This window comes from Lycorma delicatula, chromosome 10 (genome assembly GCF_047948215.1).
Source record: "Lycorma delicatula isolate Av1 chromosome 10, ASM4794821v1, whole genome shotgun sequence".
NCBI classification, from domain to species: domain Eukaryota; kingdom Metazoa; phylum Arthropoda; class Insecta; order Hemiptera; family Fulgoridae; genus Lycorma; species Lycorma delicatula.
In genome coordinates this window covers 122,474,112-122,487,858 of record NC_134464.1, presented here as the reverse complement: position 1 = coordinate 122,487,858, position 13,747 = coordinate 122,474,112, and the positions used below count along the sequence as shown (strand labels likewise).

At 39.3% G+C, this 13,747-nt stretch overlaps 1 protein-coding gene across 1 annotated transcript in view; it reads right to left on the bottom strand.

Annotated features, from left to right (window-relative positions):
• Positions 1 to 225: 225 nt before the first annotated feature.
• LOC142331803 (scoloptoxin SSD14-like) overlaps positions 226 to 13,747 on the bottom strand; it is a 139,176-nt gene continuing 125,654 nt past the window's right edge. Inside the window, exons 6-8 of the mRNA XM_075377926.1 lie at positions 12,586 to 12,826; positions 4,941 to 5,054; positions 226 to 273 (exon numbers count right to left, since the gene is read on the bottom strand). Of these exons, the coding sequence (XP_075234041.1) occupies positions 241 to 273; positions 4,941 to 5,054; positions 12,586 to 12,826 (388 nt within the window). The 3' untranslated portion in view covers positions 226 to 240. The remainder of the gene's footprint in view (positions 274 to 4,940; positions 5,055 to 12,585; positions 12,827 to 13,747) is intronic.

Genomic DNA, 13,747 nt, shown 5'->3' with positions numbered 1-13,747 from the left:
ACTCATAGCTGCACAAACTATTCTTCTATCGTATTGTCACAAGAATAAAATTAATAAAATGAATGTGAAAAATTTATTTTTTTTTTAAAACAAAAGAGGACAGGTTCAGTAGTTGACACCAAGCGAAAACAAGAATATTTAGTAGTTACACTTTTTATTTTCAGTAGTTGACACTCTATACAAAACTCTTTATTTTTTTACACTCTTTATTTATTTTACATATAAAATTATTATACACTATTATGATACACTCTTTAGTAGTTTATTTGTGTTCTGAAATGAAAAAAAAGGGTTCAATAAGTGAATTTATGCCTACTTTGTATAAATACAGGAATCAAATGTATGGAAGTTGTAGAAAAATACAAAAATTAAATGTTAACATATTAGGTAACTTATGCCTATTCTCTAGTTAATTAAGTTAAGCAAAATTAAGATAGGTTGTGCAGGTTATCGGAATGCAAGAAGTAAATTCCATATTATGGAGGTAGAAGAATTTGTTTATTTGGGAAGTAGAATTACTAAAGATGGACGAAGCAGGAGCGATATAAAATGCCGAATAGCACAAGCTAAACGAGCCTTCAGTAAGAAATATAATTTGTTTACATCAAAAATTAATTTAAATCTCAGGAAAAGATTTTTGAAGGTGTATGTTTGGAGCGTAGCTTTATATGGAAGTGAAACTTGGACGATCGGAGTATCTGAGAAGAAAAGATTAGAAGCTTTTGAAATGCGGTGCTATAGGAGAATGTTAAAAATCAGACGGATGGATAAAGTGACAATTGAAGAGGTGTTGCGGCAAATAGATGAAGAAAGAAGCATTTGGAAAAATATAGTTAAAAGAAGAGACAGACTTATAGGCCACATACTAAGGCATCCTGGAATAGTCGCTTTAATATTGGAAGGACAGGTAGAAGGGAAAAATTGTGTAGGCAGGCCACGTTTGGAATATGTAAAACAAATTGTAAGGGGTGTAGGATGTAGAGGGTATACTGAAATGAAACGACTAGCACTAGATAGGGAATCTTGGAGAGCTGCATCAAACCAGTCAAATGACTGAAGACAAAAAAAAAATTATTATTATTATTCTCATAACTATGAAGTACAAGGATGTAGGGAGCTGAATTCCGGCTAGACAGGAACATTGAATGAAGCTACCTCTGACCAGCTAGTCTTCCATAATTTCTTGACTTTGTAATATAAAAGGCTTGGTTTCCACAGTATTTCAAGTAATTCTTCTTTAAGTATTTTCAAGTAATAGTTGGAGGCATTTGAAAATGAAAGAGGGAGTAATTCAGAAGTTGACACATTGTGACTCCAATAGTTGACAGGCGGTGTCAACTATTTGGTTTGAACATTTTTTGGAGGTTATAATACACGATTTTGCTTTGAAAGAAGTTAAATAACACTCAAATAAAGCAGAACTATCAAATTATATTATTACCCACAAGTTGACACCAAGTGTCAACTACTCAATATTATGTCATGTAAAGTTTCAGTAGTTGACACGACGCCCAACAGCCATTTTTAAAAAATTTTTTGGTTATTTTAAATAACTGTATGTACATTTTTGAGTCTAAAACAAAGTACTAAATACCTTCTTAATCAAAATTACAATTGGTGTTTAAATTTACAACGCTTACCTTTCAGCCTGTTCTTAGCAAACTCTACAACAAAATCGCAACAATCGATTAAAACACATGCACTATTATCATCAGATGATTGTGGTGAGACTGCTGCTAAAGATGGTGGGTACAGTAGTTCACATACACACCATTAGAGAGCTACACTACACAGACAGACAAACATTAATCATCTAACACCTTTGTTTCTCTTGTTATTGTATTTTTTCGTTGTAGGTGTCAACTACTGGTGGTTTTACCTTAGAGGTTCCAACTTGATGTGTACATGCTTTTTGTAATTTGGTCTGCTTGCATAATATTCAGTGTGAGAGCTTCATGTTCAAACTATGATATGTTTGAACACGTCCTCTCAGCAATAGTCATAATGGGAATTACAGAAAGTCGGAATGGACTCATTGCTTCCTTCATAGACATGCTCTTGCAACAAAAAATATACTGGAAAATCTCAAAAAAATTCTTTGTAAAACTGTAAAAGTGGTTAATTTTATTATGATCAAACCATTACAGAACAGGCTATTTGGTAAACTATACGATGAAAAGTGCGAAAAGAAAAAATATCTTCTTTTCCATAGAGAAATCACATGGTTATATCAGGGGAAAATATAAATAAACCCGGTTATTGAAATTGGAAGATGAATTAATAGTATTTTTCCAGAATGGCTGGCTTACTTACCTGATGTATTTTCGCATTTAAACCACTTGAATAAGAATTTACAAGGACGTAATTAAAAAATTCTATTAACCAAGTTCACACTTTTATTAAGACGCTTGATATCTGCATTATTTGTATTCAAAGCCAACATTTTCATATGTTTATACTCACTTCTTATAATACTGAGAAAAATTTGGATGAAGATGCATTTGTGTGAGCTATAACTTCAGTTGGCAGAATATATCCCAGAAGATAAAAATGATTTCTCAAAGAGATCCAAACATGGCACTGCTTGGTCTAATAACTATATATATATTTTTTTAAAAACAGCTTACCAAATTCCAATTTGTTTTCCTTGAGTACTTTTGCATCAAAAATTTTAACTAGAATTCTATACAGAAGAATTTAGAGAAGAGTGGCAGAAGTATTAGGAGAAGACCGATTTAGTTTCAGGAATAGTATAGGGACAAAGGAAGCAATTTTAGGCCTCAGATTAATAGTAGAAGGAAGTTTTAAGAAAAACAAACCAACATACTTGGCGTTTATAGACCTAGCAAAGGCATTCGATAACGTAGACTGGAATAAAATGTTCAGCATTTAAAACAAATTAAGGTTCAAATACAGAGATAGAAGAACAATTGCTAACATGTACAGGAACCAAACAGCAACAATAACAATTGAAGAACATAAGAAAGAAGCCCTAATAAGAAAGGGAGTCCGACAAGGATGTTCCCTATCTCCGTTACTTTTTAATCTTTACATGGAACTAGCAGTTAATGATGTTAAAGAACAATTTAGATTCGAAGTAACAGTACAAGGTGAAAAGATAAAGATGCTACGATTTGCTGATGATATAGTAATTCTAGCCGATAGTAAAAAGGATTTAGAAGAAACAATGAATCGCATGGATGAAGTCCTACAAAAGAAAATAAACAAGAACAAAATAAAGGTATTAGAAATAACAAAGATGGACCACTGAATGTGAAAATAGGAGGAGAAAAGATTATGGAGGTAGAAGAATTTTGTTATTTGGGAAGTAGAATTACTAAAGATGGACGAAACAGGAATGATATAAAATGCCGAATAGCACAGGCGTATTAGAAGTATAATTCCTTTACATCAAAAATTAATTTAAACGTCAGAAAAAGATTTTTCCTGACGTTAAAGTATATGTTTGTAGTGTCACTTTATATGGAAGTGAAACTTGGACGATCGGAGTATCTGAGAAGAAGCTTTTTGAAATGTGGTGTTATAGGAGAATGATAAAAATCAGATTGTGGGATAAAATGACAAATGAAAAGGTGTTGCGGCAAATTGATGAAGAAAGAAGCATTTGGAAAAATATAGTTAAAAGAAGAGACAGACTTATAGGCGACATACTAAGGCATCCTGGAATAGTCGCTTTAATATTGGAAGGACAGGTAAAGGGAAAAATTGTGTAGGCAGGCCACATTTGGAATATGTAAAACAAATTGTTAGTAATGTAGGATGAGGGGGTATACCGAAATGAAACGACTAGCACTAGATAGGAAATCTTGGAGAGCTGCATCAAACCAGTCAAATGACTGAAGACAAAAAAAAAAGAGTACCTTTGACTATTCTGCCATCTTAAAGAGAAGTATAATTATGATTAATATATATATATATAAATTATAAACCTACATAATTAAATTATATATATATATATATATATTAAAATTGATTGTCATTTTGTTAAAATTCGTCAGAAGGTAAAGTTTGAAGTCTAAGTGACTACGTCTGTTTTGTAATAGTTTCTCAATTGTTATTTCTTCTAAATTGTTATAGATATCAATTGACAAACTATTAAAACACAGTGAAGGAAAACACTTACGGATAGTGCTATCGAAGAACGCATTACTTATCAGTAGACGCGTAGGTAGATGACTGTATTTCTTATCTACGAAACAAATTACCACACAGTAAGTTTGAAGTGTGCAACTCCTTGCCCATATCCAAGATTCATCACCAGTAATAACATATTTTAGAAAAACAGCAACGGTTTCAATTCGCCCTAGAAGATCGCGTGACACATTTCCACCCTATTGTTTTTCTGTTCAACAGTGAGATTTTTTTGGGACCTTTTTTGCAGAAACATCTTTCACGTCCGATTTGTTTGTCAAAATTTGATGGACTGTGTTGTAAGGTTGAAATTCAATTGTTCAGCAATCATTCGCCCGGTCGTACCGTGTCAAGTCTTCAATTCACTCGACATTGTCGTCACTTTTTGTCGTTAACGGGTCTTACAGTGCGTGGATTGTCTGTAAATGATTTCCGGCCATCCTTTAAACCGCCTAAGAACTTGGGGTAGTCACAGAGCATCATCTCTTCATTTCAATTTTTAATTTTGTTAAAGTTTCAGTAACATTCTTATACAGTTTAACGCATAACCTGATCGCACAACGTTGCTTATAACTTTACAGCGTTGCCAATTTGGCTGCCAAAAAAACTAGTCTCATTATTACAGATGTTTTATATCGCTTAACTTTTTTTTCTAGGGTCAGAATAAGAAGCTTGTTGACCCGGTGTCAAATGAAAAACTAGAAAATAGTAAAAGATCTTTCTGCAAGGTTCCTTTTTGATGGCTATACAATAAGCCAAATAGTTAAAGAAAATATAAAAATATTTACCTCGATAACTCCATATTCGTAACTGATTTCCATAGGATAGAGTCGGTGATGAATTCTACTCTCATCAACAGCTTCTTTTAACGTTCTGTTAAACCACGTGTAACTAGTAATCACCTATTCAATAAAATACAATTAATAACCGAATAAAATTTATTTAATATTTTATAAAATATACGTTAAAGCTAAACCTAGTCGACAGAAATTGTTACGCAATCATCATCAGTAGACTGATGGAAAAGTACATGTGATACGGTCTATGAAACCTGAATTCTGTAAGTCGGCACGCGTTATTTTCCAGAACAGCAAAAATTAACAAAAAAAAAAAATTGATTTTTAGGTTTTAACATCTGTCAAACGAATTCAATAACTAAATTCAAATATTTCCGCTTTTAAAATACCAAAAGCGGATCTTGAAGTACACACGGTGCATTTTAGAAACCACGTCACAAGTCAGTAATGTGACTTACTGAATTTTGTTTCTTCAAAGCTTGCTGCGATGAAAGTACCGTAATATTTTTATTATGTTAATCCATTTATACGAGACTTATTTTTTAAATAAAAAATATTAATTACAAGTTTCAGTCGAATTATTTTACACAAATTTTAGTACTATTTTTATAAAGTTGGTAATGATAGCCAGATGTCTTCATTTCTTCAAAATTTTTACAATTTTGTGTTTTATTAGAAACTGTGAAAACTAGAAATGTGAGTTTTCCTACTTACGGCGTGGTTTCATAGACTGCATCACATTTACAGGGTTCGGCATATAAACCTGACGATTTTTCAGGGATAATAATAAACTGTGTTTCGTACTATTTAATATATCTAATTAAAGATCAATTTTTCAATTTATAGAGAATTTATATATATATATATATATATAGAGAGAGAGAGAGAGAGAAAGAAAGAGAGAGAGAAAAATAAAAAGAGAAAGGGTGACAGAGAGAGAGAGAGAGAGAGAGAGAGAGAGAGAGAGAAAGGGAGACAGTGAGAGAGAGAGACTTAGATTTTTTTTATTTGAATATTATGTCATCCAAATATTTTCCATCACTCCTCACACACACTTAACCTTGTACTAAAATTTGACATTGCACGCTCAATCATCGCTATGATTGAGCGTGCAATCCTCCGAAATAAACGCTGTGTTACAATAACTGAGTCATTATATTTAAAATAGACTTCAATCACAAACGCTTGTTGTTTACCGGACCATGACATACCGGCTACTGAAACAGCATGAATAGACCTGTCGATGTACAACATTTCCGTCTTCTCATTGACAGTGGTGCCAACATAACAATTACTACAAAATCGTCAGATTTATATGCCGGACGCTATAAAAAACCTATAAAAATTGAAAAACAAATAATTGCTCTTGTTCTAGACAAACCCGATACAAAAAATGTGAATATAGTTTAAAAATATCTAAACAATTTAAACCACTAATCCAGATACCCTTCTTCTTTTTCCTGTTTAGCCTCCGGTAACTACCGTTTAGATAATACTTCAGAGGATGAATGAGGAATTGTTTACATACAATTCAGAAGAGTGAGTAGAAGATACTTTTTTGTGTTTCATTATATACTATTGAGGTTATAATAGTATAATATTATAATATTTCTTAGCGAAATTTTTCTAAGTTAATATACAGGCTCATACAGGCGTGTTTATTGTAGTAAACAAGGACTTGTAATTATTCTCTCGTATTACCGTCGTACTAGTAGAGATTTTTTCTAAGTCCTCAGAGCTGTTTTAATAGGGAATTACATTTCTACTAATATCTCGAGAACTACCCACTCGATTTCCTTCCTACCTGTACATAAATTCGTCCCAAAACCTTCCCTAACCCCCTACCACCACGACCCCCCCCAAATATTTTTTGGGGGGCCCCTTCCCCGAGTGGGTACTCGTAGAACTTGGGACGGCCGCCTGAGTACAGTACTATATCATGCGAAGACGCGGTTCACTCCCTATGGATGGGACATCCGCCCAAAGTAGCAGCAGCATGACAAAATCGGCGACGATCAAGAAAACCGATCTAAAAGGGAAGAAGAGGCTCCGTCAAGGATCTTCCGAGGAGGAAGAAGAGGCACCCGATACAGTGAGCAGTCTAGCATACCGATTGGGTCTGATACTGATATCGTTAAAACAGCATTTAGGCCCAGGTTTGAATAAGTACATTGCGACCCGTGAACAGGATCTAAGGCGAGTATACGAGGGACTGAATGCGCTTTCCGAGCTGTCCTCTCCAGACACAAAGACTTCCCAAGCTACCCAAACGGACCCTATTGCGGGTGACGATTACATGGAGTATATTTTGACCAGCGATTTGAGTGATGAAGAACTCATTGAGCTCCTCCCTAAAAGGTGGCCTAACTCACTTAGGGGCAAGCTAAAGTTGGTTACTGACCTTCCACCTGAAGTCAAAGACACTTGTACTATTAGAGATTTAAGGAGAGTAGGTGAGCAGGATATAGGTAACAAGCTCGCAGCTGGTGACATCATAAAAGACGAAATAACTCTAATAGGAGACCAAACCGTTGAAGAAAAGAAGAAGAAATTTAAGATACATTATGACTCGGGAGCCCCGGAAAAGGAAACCCTTTCTTGTTTATTGAAGGCGTTCAAAAAGATAGCTATACAGTCACCAAATTCAGCGTACATACTGCCTTCGGGCAGTATGGGAAATTTTGCCAAGAAGATCATATCCTATATCTTCAGAGCAAGGGAAACACCTGTATATGTGTTAACTCTCCAAGGGGATGGTGGGACCAGGCACATCGGTAATAATCAAATCCCGATAAAGAAGGCTACTCCACCGGCGGAGCAAAGCCGAACAGTGATTGTTAAAGCGGAAGAAAAAACGTACGCGGAGCTCCTCCGGTCCATGAAGGATGCTGTCACCAGCGAGGAGGCAAATAACGTCATCTCATTGCGAAAGGGCCGTAACGAGGAGCTTCACGATAGGATACAGGGTGCAGAGAAAGCGGAACAATTTACATCTATCCTGAGGGACAAGGCTGCCGACCTTCACGTTGATATAAAAAGCAGAGCTGGAAGGAGAACTGTTGTGCACATCCGAGATGTCGAGCATGACACAACAGAGCAAGAGGTTATGGCTGCCATTATAAAACGCGTGGGTTCTAGCGAGGAAGTCAAGATAACATCCATGAGGAAAGGTTTTGGCGAGACACAAAATATTACGGTCATGACCTCTTATAGAGCGGCATGCAAACTGGTCGAGGAAAGAATAAGAATCGGATGGATTAGTTGCCGGGCGTACATCCGGGAAGATGAAGACAGGTGCTACCGTTGTTGGGGCACGGGCCATAGAAGGCACGAATGTAAGGGCCCAGATAGGCTCGATTTGTGCTTCAACTGCGGTAGCAGAGGTCACAAGATAGCGGATTGTCTTGAACCTAAGCAATGCCTCGATTGTAAGAGCGGTGAACATAGACATAGGACTGGAGCATGGCAATGTAAGAAAAAATTGCATGATTAGGACTATGTTAGCGAATGCCAATAGGACTATTCTCGCTCACGACTTAATTAGTCGTGCTGTTGCAGACAAGAACGTAGACCTCCTTGTGGTCACCGAACCCAATAAATATGAAGCTGCCAAACTTGGATGGACTGTTGATATGTCGGGAGATGTTGCCATTATGGATGTAAGTCATAGTATACAATGGAATTTCAAGTTTAGAGGTAGTGGCGTGGTGTCTGTTGAAACCGAAACAACTCTATTCGTGGGTGTGTACATTTCGTCCAACATTGCGATCGCGGACTTTACTAACTTCATCGACACTTTACAAGGTGTGATTACCAATTCAACCAAGAGGATCGTAATGTTGGGTGATTTTAACAGCAAAATGGTGGCGGCTGGCAGTCGAAACACCAAACAGGAGGGGACAGATCCTTGCCGATCTCCTGGAAACTGCCGGCTGCATCTGCATTAATGACGATACGCCCACGTACGTAGCGAGAGGTCATCGGTCGGTGCTTGACCTCACCATCCTGGACTGTAGGTGGAGGAGGAATCAGTACCAGTGGATGGTTCTCTCAGAAGATATAGCGAGCGATCACCGCGCCACTATCTTGGATCTGAAAGACGTAGATTTCAGGCGTGAAGTGCACTCCCCCCCACCGAGATTCTCATCAGTACAAATAGAGCAAATCGTCAACAGGACTGCAAGTAGACTGTCTGATAGCCATCAACAATCACCTGAGGCTTTATCTAATATAATAAAGCAGGAAATGGACAGAATGGCAGCTAACAATACAAGGAGGCGCTCCGTATATTGGTGGACTGCTGAAATTGAAGCAATGAGACAAGAGCTCCAGTCCCTTAGGAGAAGGAAACAACGTATTCTTAGAAATAACAGAGAAGGGTACCAGGAAATAGCCAATAGATACCTCGAGGCAAGAAGAACGCTCAATAAGGCTATTAAGAGACGTAAAAAGGATTGCTGGATCAGGCTCTGCGAAGAGCTTGACAGCAATCCCTGGAGCCAGGCATATCGTATTGTGACCAAAAAGTTCGGGAGACGTATGCCTATCCTCAATAAGACCAGTGTTGCAAGGGAGATAGCCAGGTTGTTCCCGCATACAGTGCCTGATATCGTGAGATCCACACCTTGCGACAATAGAAGATTCACCATGGAAGAGCTGCAACTTGCGGCGAGGAGTTTGGCAACCAAAAAGAGCCCTGGCCCGGACAAGATTCCCGCGGCAGTGATCAAGGGGCTGGTTCAGAAGGCTCCCTGGGAGATGCTCGAGATTGCCAGCCATGGCATGGAGAACGGAGACTTCCCCGACTGCTGGAAAGAGGCCAGAGTGGTATTCCTACCTAAAGGCACCTCTTCGGAGGAAGATATAACCTATAGACCCCTGAGCCTCCTTAACATGATGGGGAAGCTAGTAGAAAAGATGCTGGCTCGCCGCATCATCAAAGAACTAGAAGAGGGAGCCGGAATCAGTCCTAACCAGTACGGGTTTATGCGGGGGCGATCCACCGTGCAGGCTATCTACCGAATTTCGGGATGGGCCGACGAGGTGAAGAGAGGAACTTGGCGAACCAGGAGAATTCCACTGATGCTATCACTAGACATAAAAAACGCGTTCGGGGCTATCGGTTGGGGTCATATTAATGACGCAGTTGCGGCTAGGGGCCTCAGCCCGTACCTGCGTAGGCAAATTGAATGTTACTTGTCCAACAGAGGATGTCTGGTGGAAGCACAGGAAGAAACAGTACATTTTCAAATGCACGGTGGAGTTCCGCAGGGCTCTGTTTTGGGGCCGTTGTTGTGGCTGGTGATTATAGATGAACTCCTTCAGAAGGAGTTTCCTGTCGGCGTTCAGGTGCTGGCTTATGCAGATGACCTTGCAGTCCTCGTAGAGAGAAGGACGGTCTTGGAGGTGCGGGAGAGGGTGTATGCGGCCGTCGACACTATACAGGAGTGGTTGAGGTCCAGGGGTCTGCAACTGTCTACGGAAAAATGCCGGTGTATTGCCTTTACGGGTAGAAGAGTGGTAGAACCGTTCAATATTTCCATCAACGGTCATGCTATAGAAGAAGCGAATAACATCAAGTACTTAGGAGTTATCCTACAGAAAAACGGTAGATTCACCGAGCACATAGTCGATGTATGCAACAAGGCAGAAAGGATGATAAAAAGTCTAAACATCATTATGTCATCGCAGAATGCCCCTCGGGCCTCAAAGCGCCGTTTACTGGCGACCACCGTCGTGTCTTCGCTTATGTATGCCGTTCCGGCCTGGTGGCGCTCTATCACCATCAGGCGCAACAAAGAGAGACTGGCGAGGACGCACAGGTGTGTGCTCCTAGGTGTTGTGTCCGCATACAGGACAGTGTCCTATGCCGCCCTGTGCGTGTTATCGGGTACGCCTCCTATTGACCTAATCGCAAAAAAGAGGGTGGAGAGGGCACAAGGCAAGCCAGAACAAGAGGTCAGGGATGCCGTTTATAATATCTGGCAGGAAAGATGGTCGCAGGAAGCTGTGGGTCGATGGACGAGAACCCTCATCCCCAACATCAAGCCGTGGTTGTCGAGAAGATTTGGTGAGGTTGATCATCACCTATCGCAGTTTTTTACAGGACACGGTTCCTTCAATAACTACCTGCACAAAATAGGCAAGAGAGAAGAGCCAATTTGCAACTACTGCAACGAGATAGATGATGCTGAGCACACCTTTTTTGAGTGCAATAGGTGGGACACACTTAGACGTAGTAAGTCACTCACAGGTATAACTCCAGAGACAACAATAGACTACATGCTAAGAAGCGAGTCAAACCGGAATAATTTTGCTAGTTTTGTTAGACAAGTTGTTCTACAGAAATACTCCGATGAGAGAAGACAAGGTGTTGGCTAGAATAGGACCGGGTGGACAGCCTTGCTGGTGAGGTCCAGCATGCTGCGGTGTGTTGGCACTGATGAGCCACCAAGGACTCCACGGGTAACAGTCAGGCAAGAGCACACTGAATACTGAAGGGACCCGGTACCGCGTCGCGGCGAACTGGGTCTGGCGTGGTGTATTAGTATTGCCCTTTTGGGTCCCCAAGGGGCCAATATTGATAAAGAACTCTCAAAAAGAGCTAACCGGTAGGCCGACCTGCCTTGCCGGTATATAGCCGGTAGGTGGGGAGGCCTATTTGAGTTTAAAGACACTCCCCTGGGCGGCGTAATACCAACAAGTCGGTCCGGCCCAGGGGAGCTGAGAGAAAAAAAAAAAAAAAAAGGATGAATGAGGATGAAATGTATGGGTGTAAATGAAGTGTAATCTTGTACATTCTCAGTTCGACCGTTTCTGAGATGTGTGGTTAATTGAAACCCAACCCCACCAAAGAACACCGGTATCCACGATCTAGTATTCAAATCCGTGTAAAAATAACTGGCTTTACTAGGACTTGAACGCTGGAACTCTCGGCTTCCAAATCAGCTAATTTGGGAAGACGCGTTCACCACTAGACCAACCCGGTGGGTTAATCCAGATACCTACCATGACTTATTGGATACACATCTTTTATAGATCAGGTAAGTAAAATTATTGAATTCGGATGCATTTTTAATAAAATTTGTCTTTTATGCGGTTTAAACAGGAAAACTAAATTAATGAAGATGTGTGGAGAACGGTTTCCATTACGCACTTTTAAAGGGTTGTGGCGTATTCCTGCTAGCACCGAAAGGACTTCAATGGACGGTCTGAAGGGCAATTTCATCGGGGGCAGAGGTTTTAAAAGCCCAGTCTCCCGCGGTCGGACCCAGAAATGGGTTTGAGAATGCTCAAACCCATTTCGGCATGTACGGCAGGAATGCCGTACACAAATCCGTCCATAAAAAATAACAAAATTTGATACTTAGACCCGTCATTAAAATAAACCTTTGAAATACGTCCGATTACAGAATCATACGCAGCAAGGGACACTGTCCAGGCACTGCGATTCGAAGGAAAGATTTGTAATATTCCCGCCAGTTTTGCATTCCTTTTAAAGACTTGCATAAATATAACTTCTTTAATAAATTCATTTTTTTTAATTTTCTATAACAAAAAAAAAACACGCATGTACAAGAATTCAAGCATTCATACAGAAATAAATATTTTTTTTTTTTTAGTTTAAAAAACTTACACTGGCCGCAGCTGTAGTAATTTTAGTGCCGCCAGAAGCTCCAATAACCATTGTTACATTACCATCTTTATCAACAATTATTGTAGGGCTGACCGATGACAATGACATTTTTCCAGGCTCGATAAAATTATTCGGTGACGGTTGTAAGCCGAAATAGTTTACATTACCGGGAACTGAGAAATCATCCATACCGCTGTTAAGTATTATACCGGTGCGTTTTGATGTAATGCCGGCTCCAAAACTGAAACAAGTATTAAGAAAAGCGAATATTAATTATTACTCATTACACCGGTTAAAAATCTGCGATTATAAAAAATAATCGTATAATTCGTACCAAATTATTTTTTTGTAGAAATCGACAACTATTTGTTATAACACGGAGGATATATTGCAGCTGATGGATGGACATAGAATATATAAGAGTGCTAGTGATGGAGAAAATAAAAGGAACTATGGAGAATTAAGAAATATTATAAACGGGAAGTGCAAATTAGCGAAAGAAGAGTGGATTAAAGAAAAGTGTTCAGAAGTGGAAAGAGAAATGAACATTGGAAAAATAGACGGAGCATACACGAAAGTTAAGGAAAATTTTCTGAAAATGATAGACAGACATACAGTGTGAAACAGAGGAAGAGAGAGAAAAAGACTGACAGACAGAATGAGAGAGTGAGACAGACAAGAGAGACAGAGGAAGGGGAGAAAGAGTGAGAGAGAGAGGGTGTGAGACAGAAAGGTTGAAGAGAGAGAGACTGACAGACAGAGGGAGAGAGAGAAAAAGACTGACACTCAGACAGACAGAATGAGAGGGAGAAAGACAAGAGAGACAGAGAGAGTGTGTGAGAGACAGAAAGGTTGAAGAGAGAGAGAGAGTGAGAGAGACAGACAGAGTCACAGAGAGAGAGAGAGATAGAGAGAGAGTGACAGAAAGATAGAGACAGACATACATACAGTGTGAGACAGAGGGAGAGAGAGAGAAAAAGACTGACAGAATGAGAGAGCGAGAAAGACAAGAGGAAGGACAGAGGAAGGGGAGAAAGAGTGAGAGAGAGAGAGGGTGTGAGAGACAGAAAGGTTGGAGAGCTTGGAGAGAGAGAGACAGAAATTAAGACAGAGGGGAGAGAGATAGACAGTGTGAGAGAGCAGAGAGAGATGGACAGACATA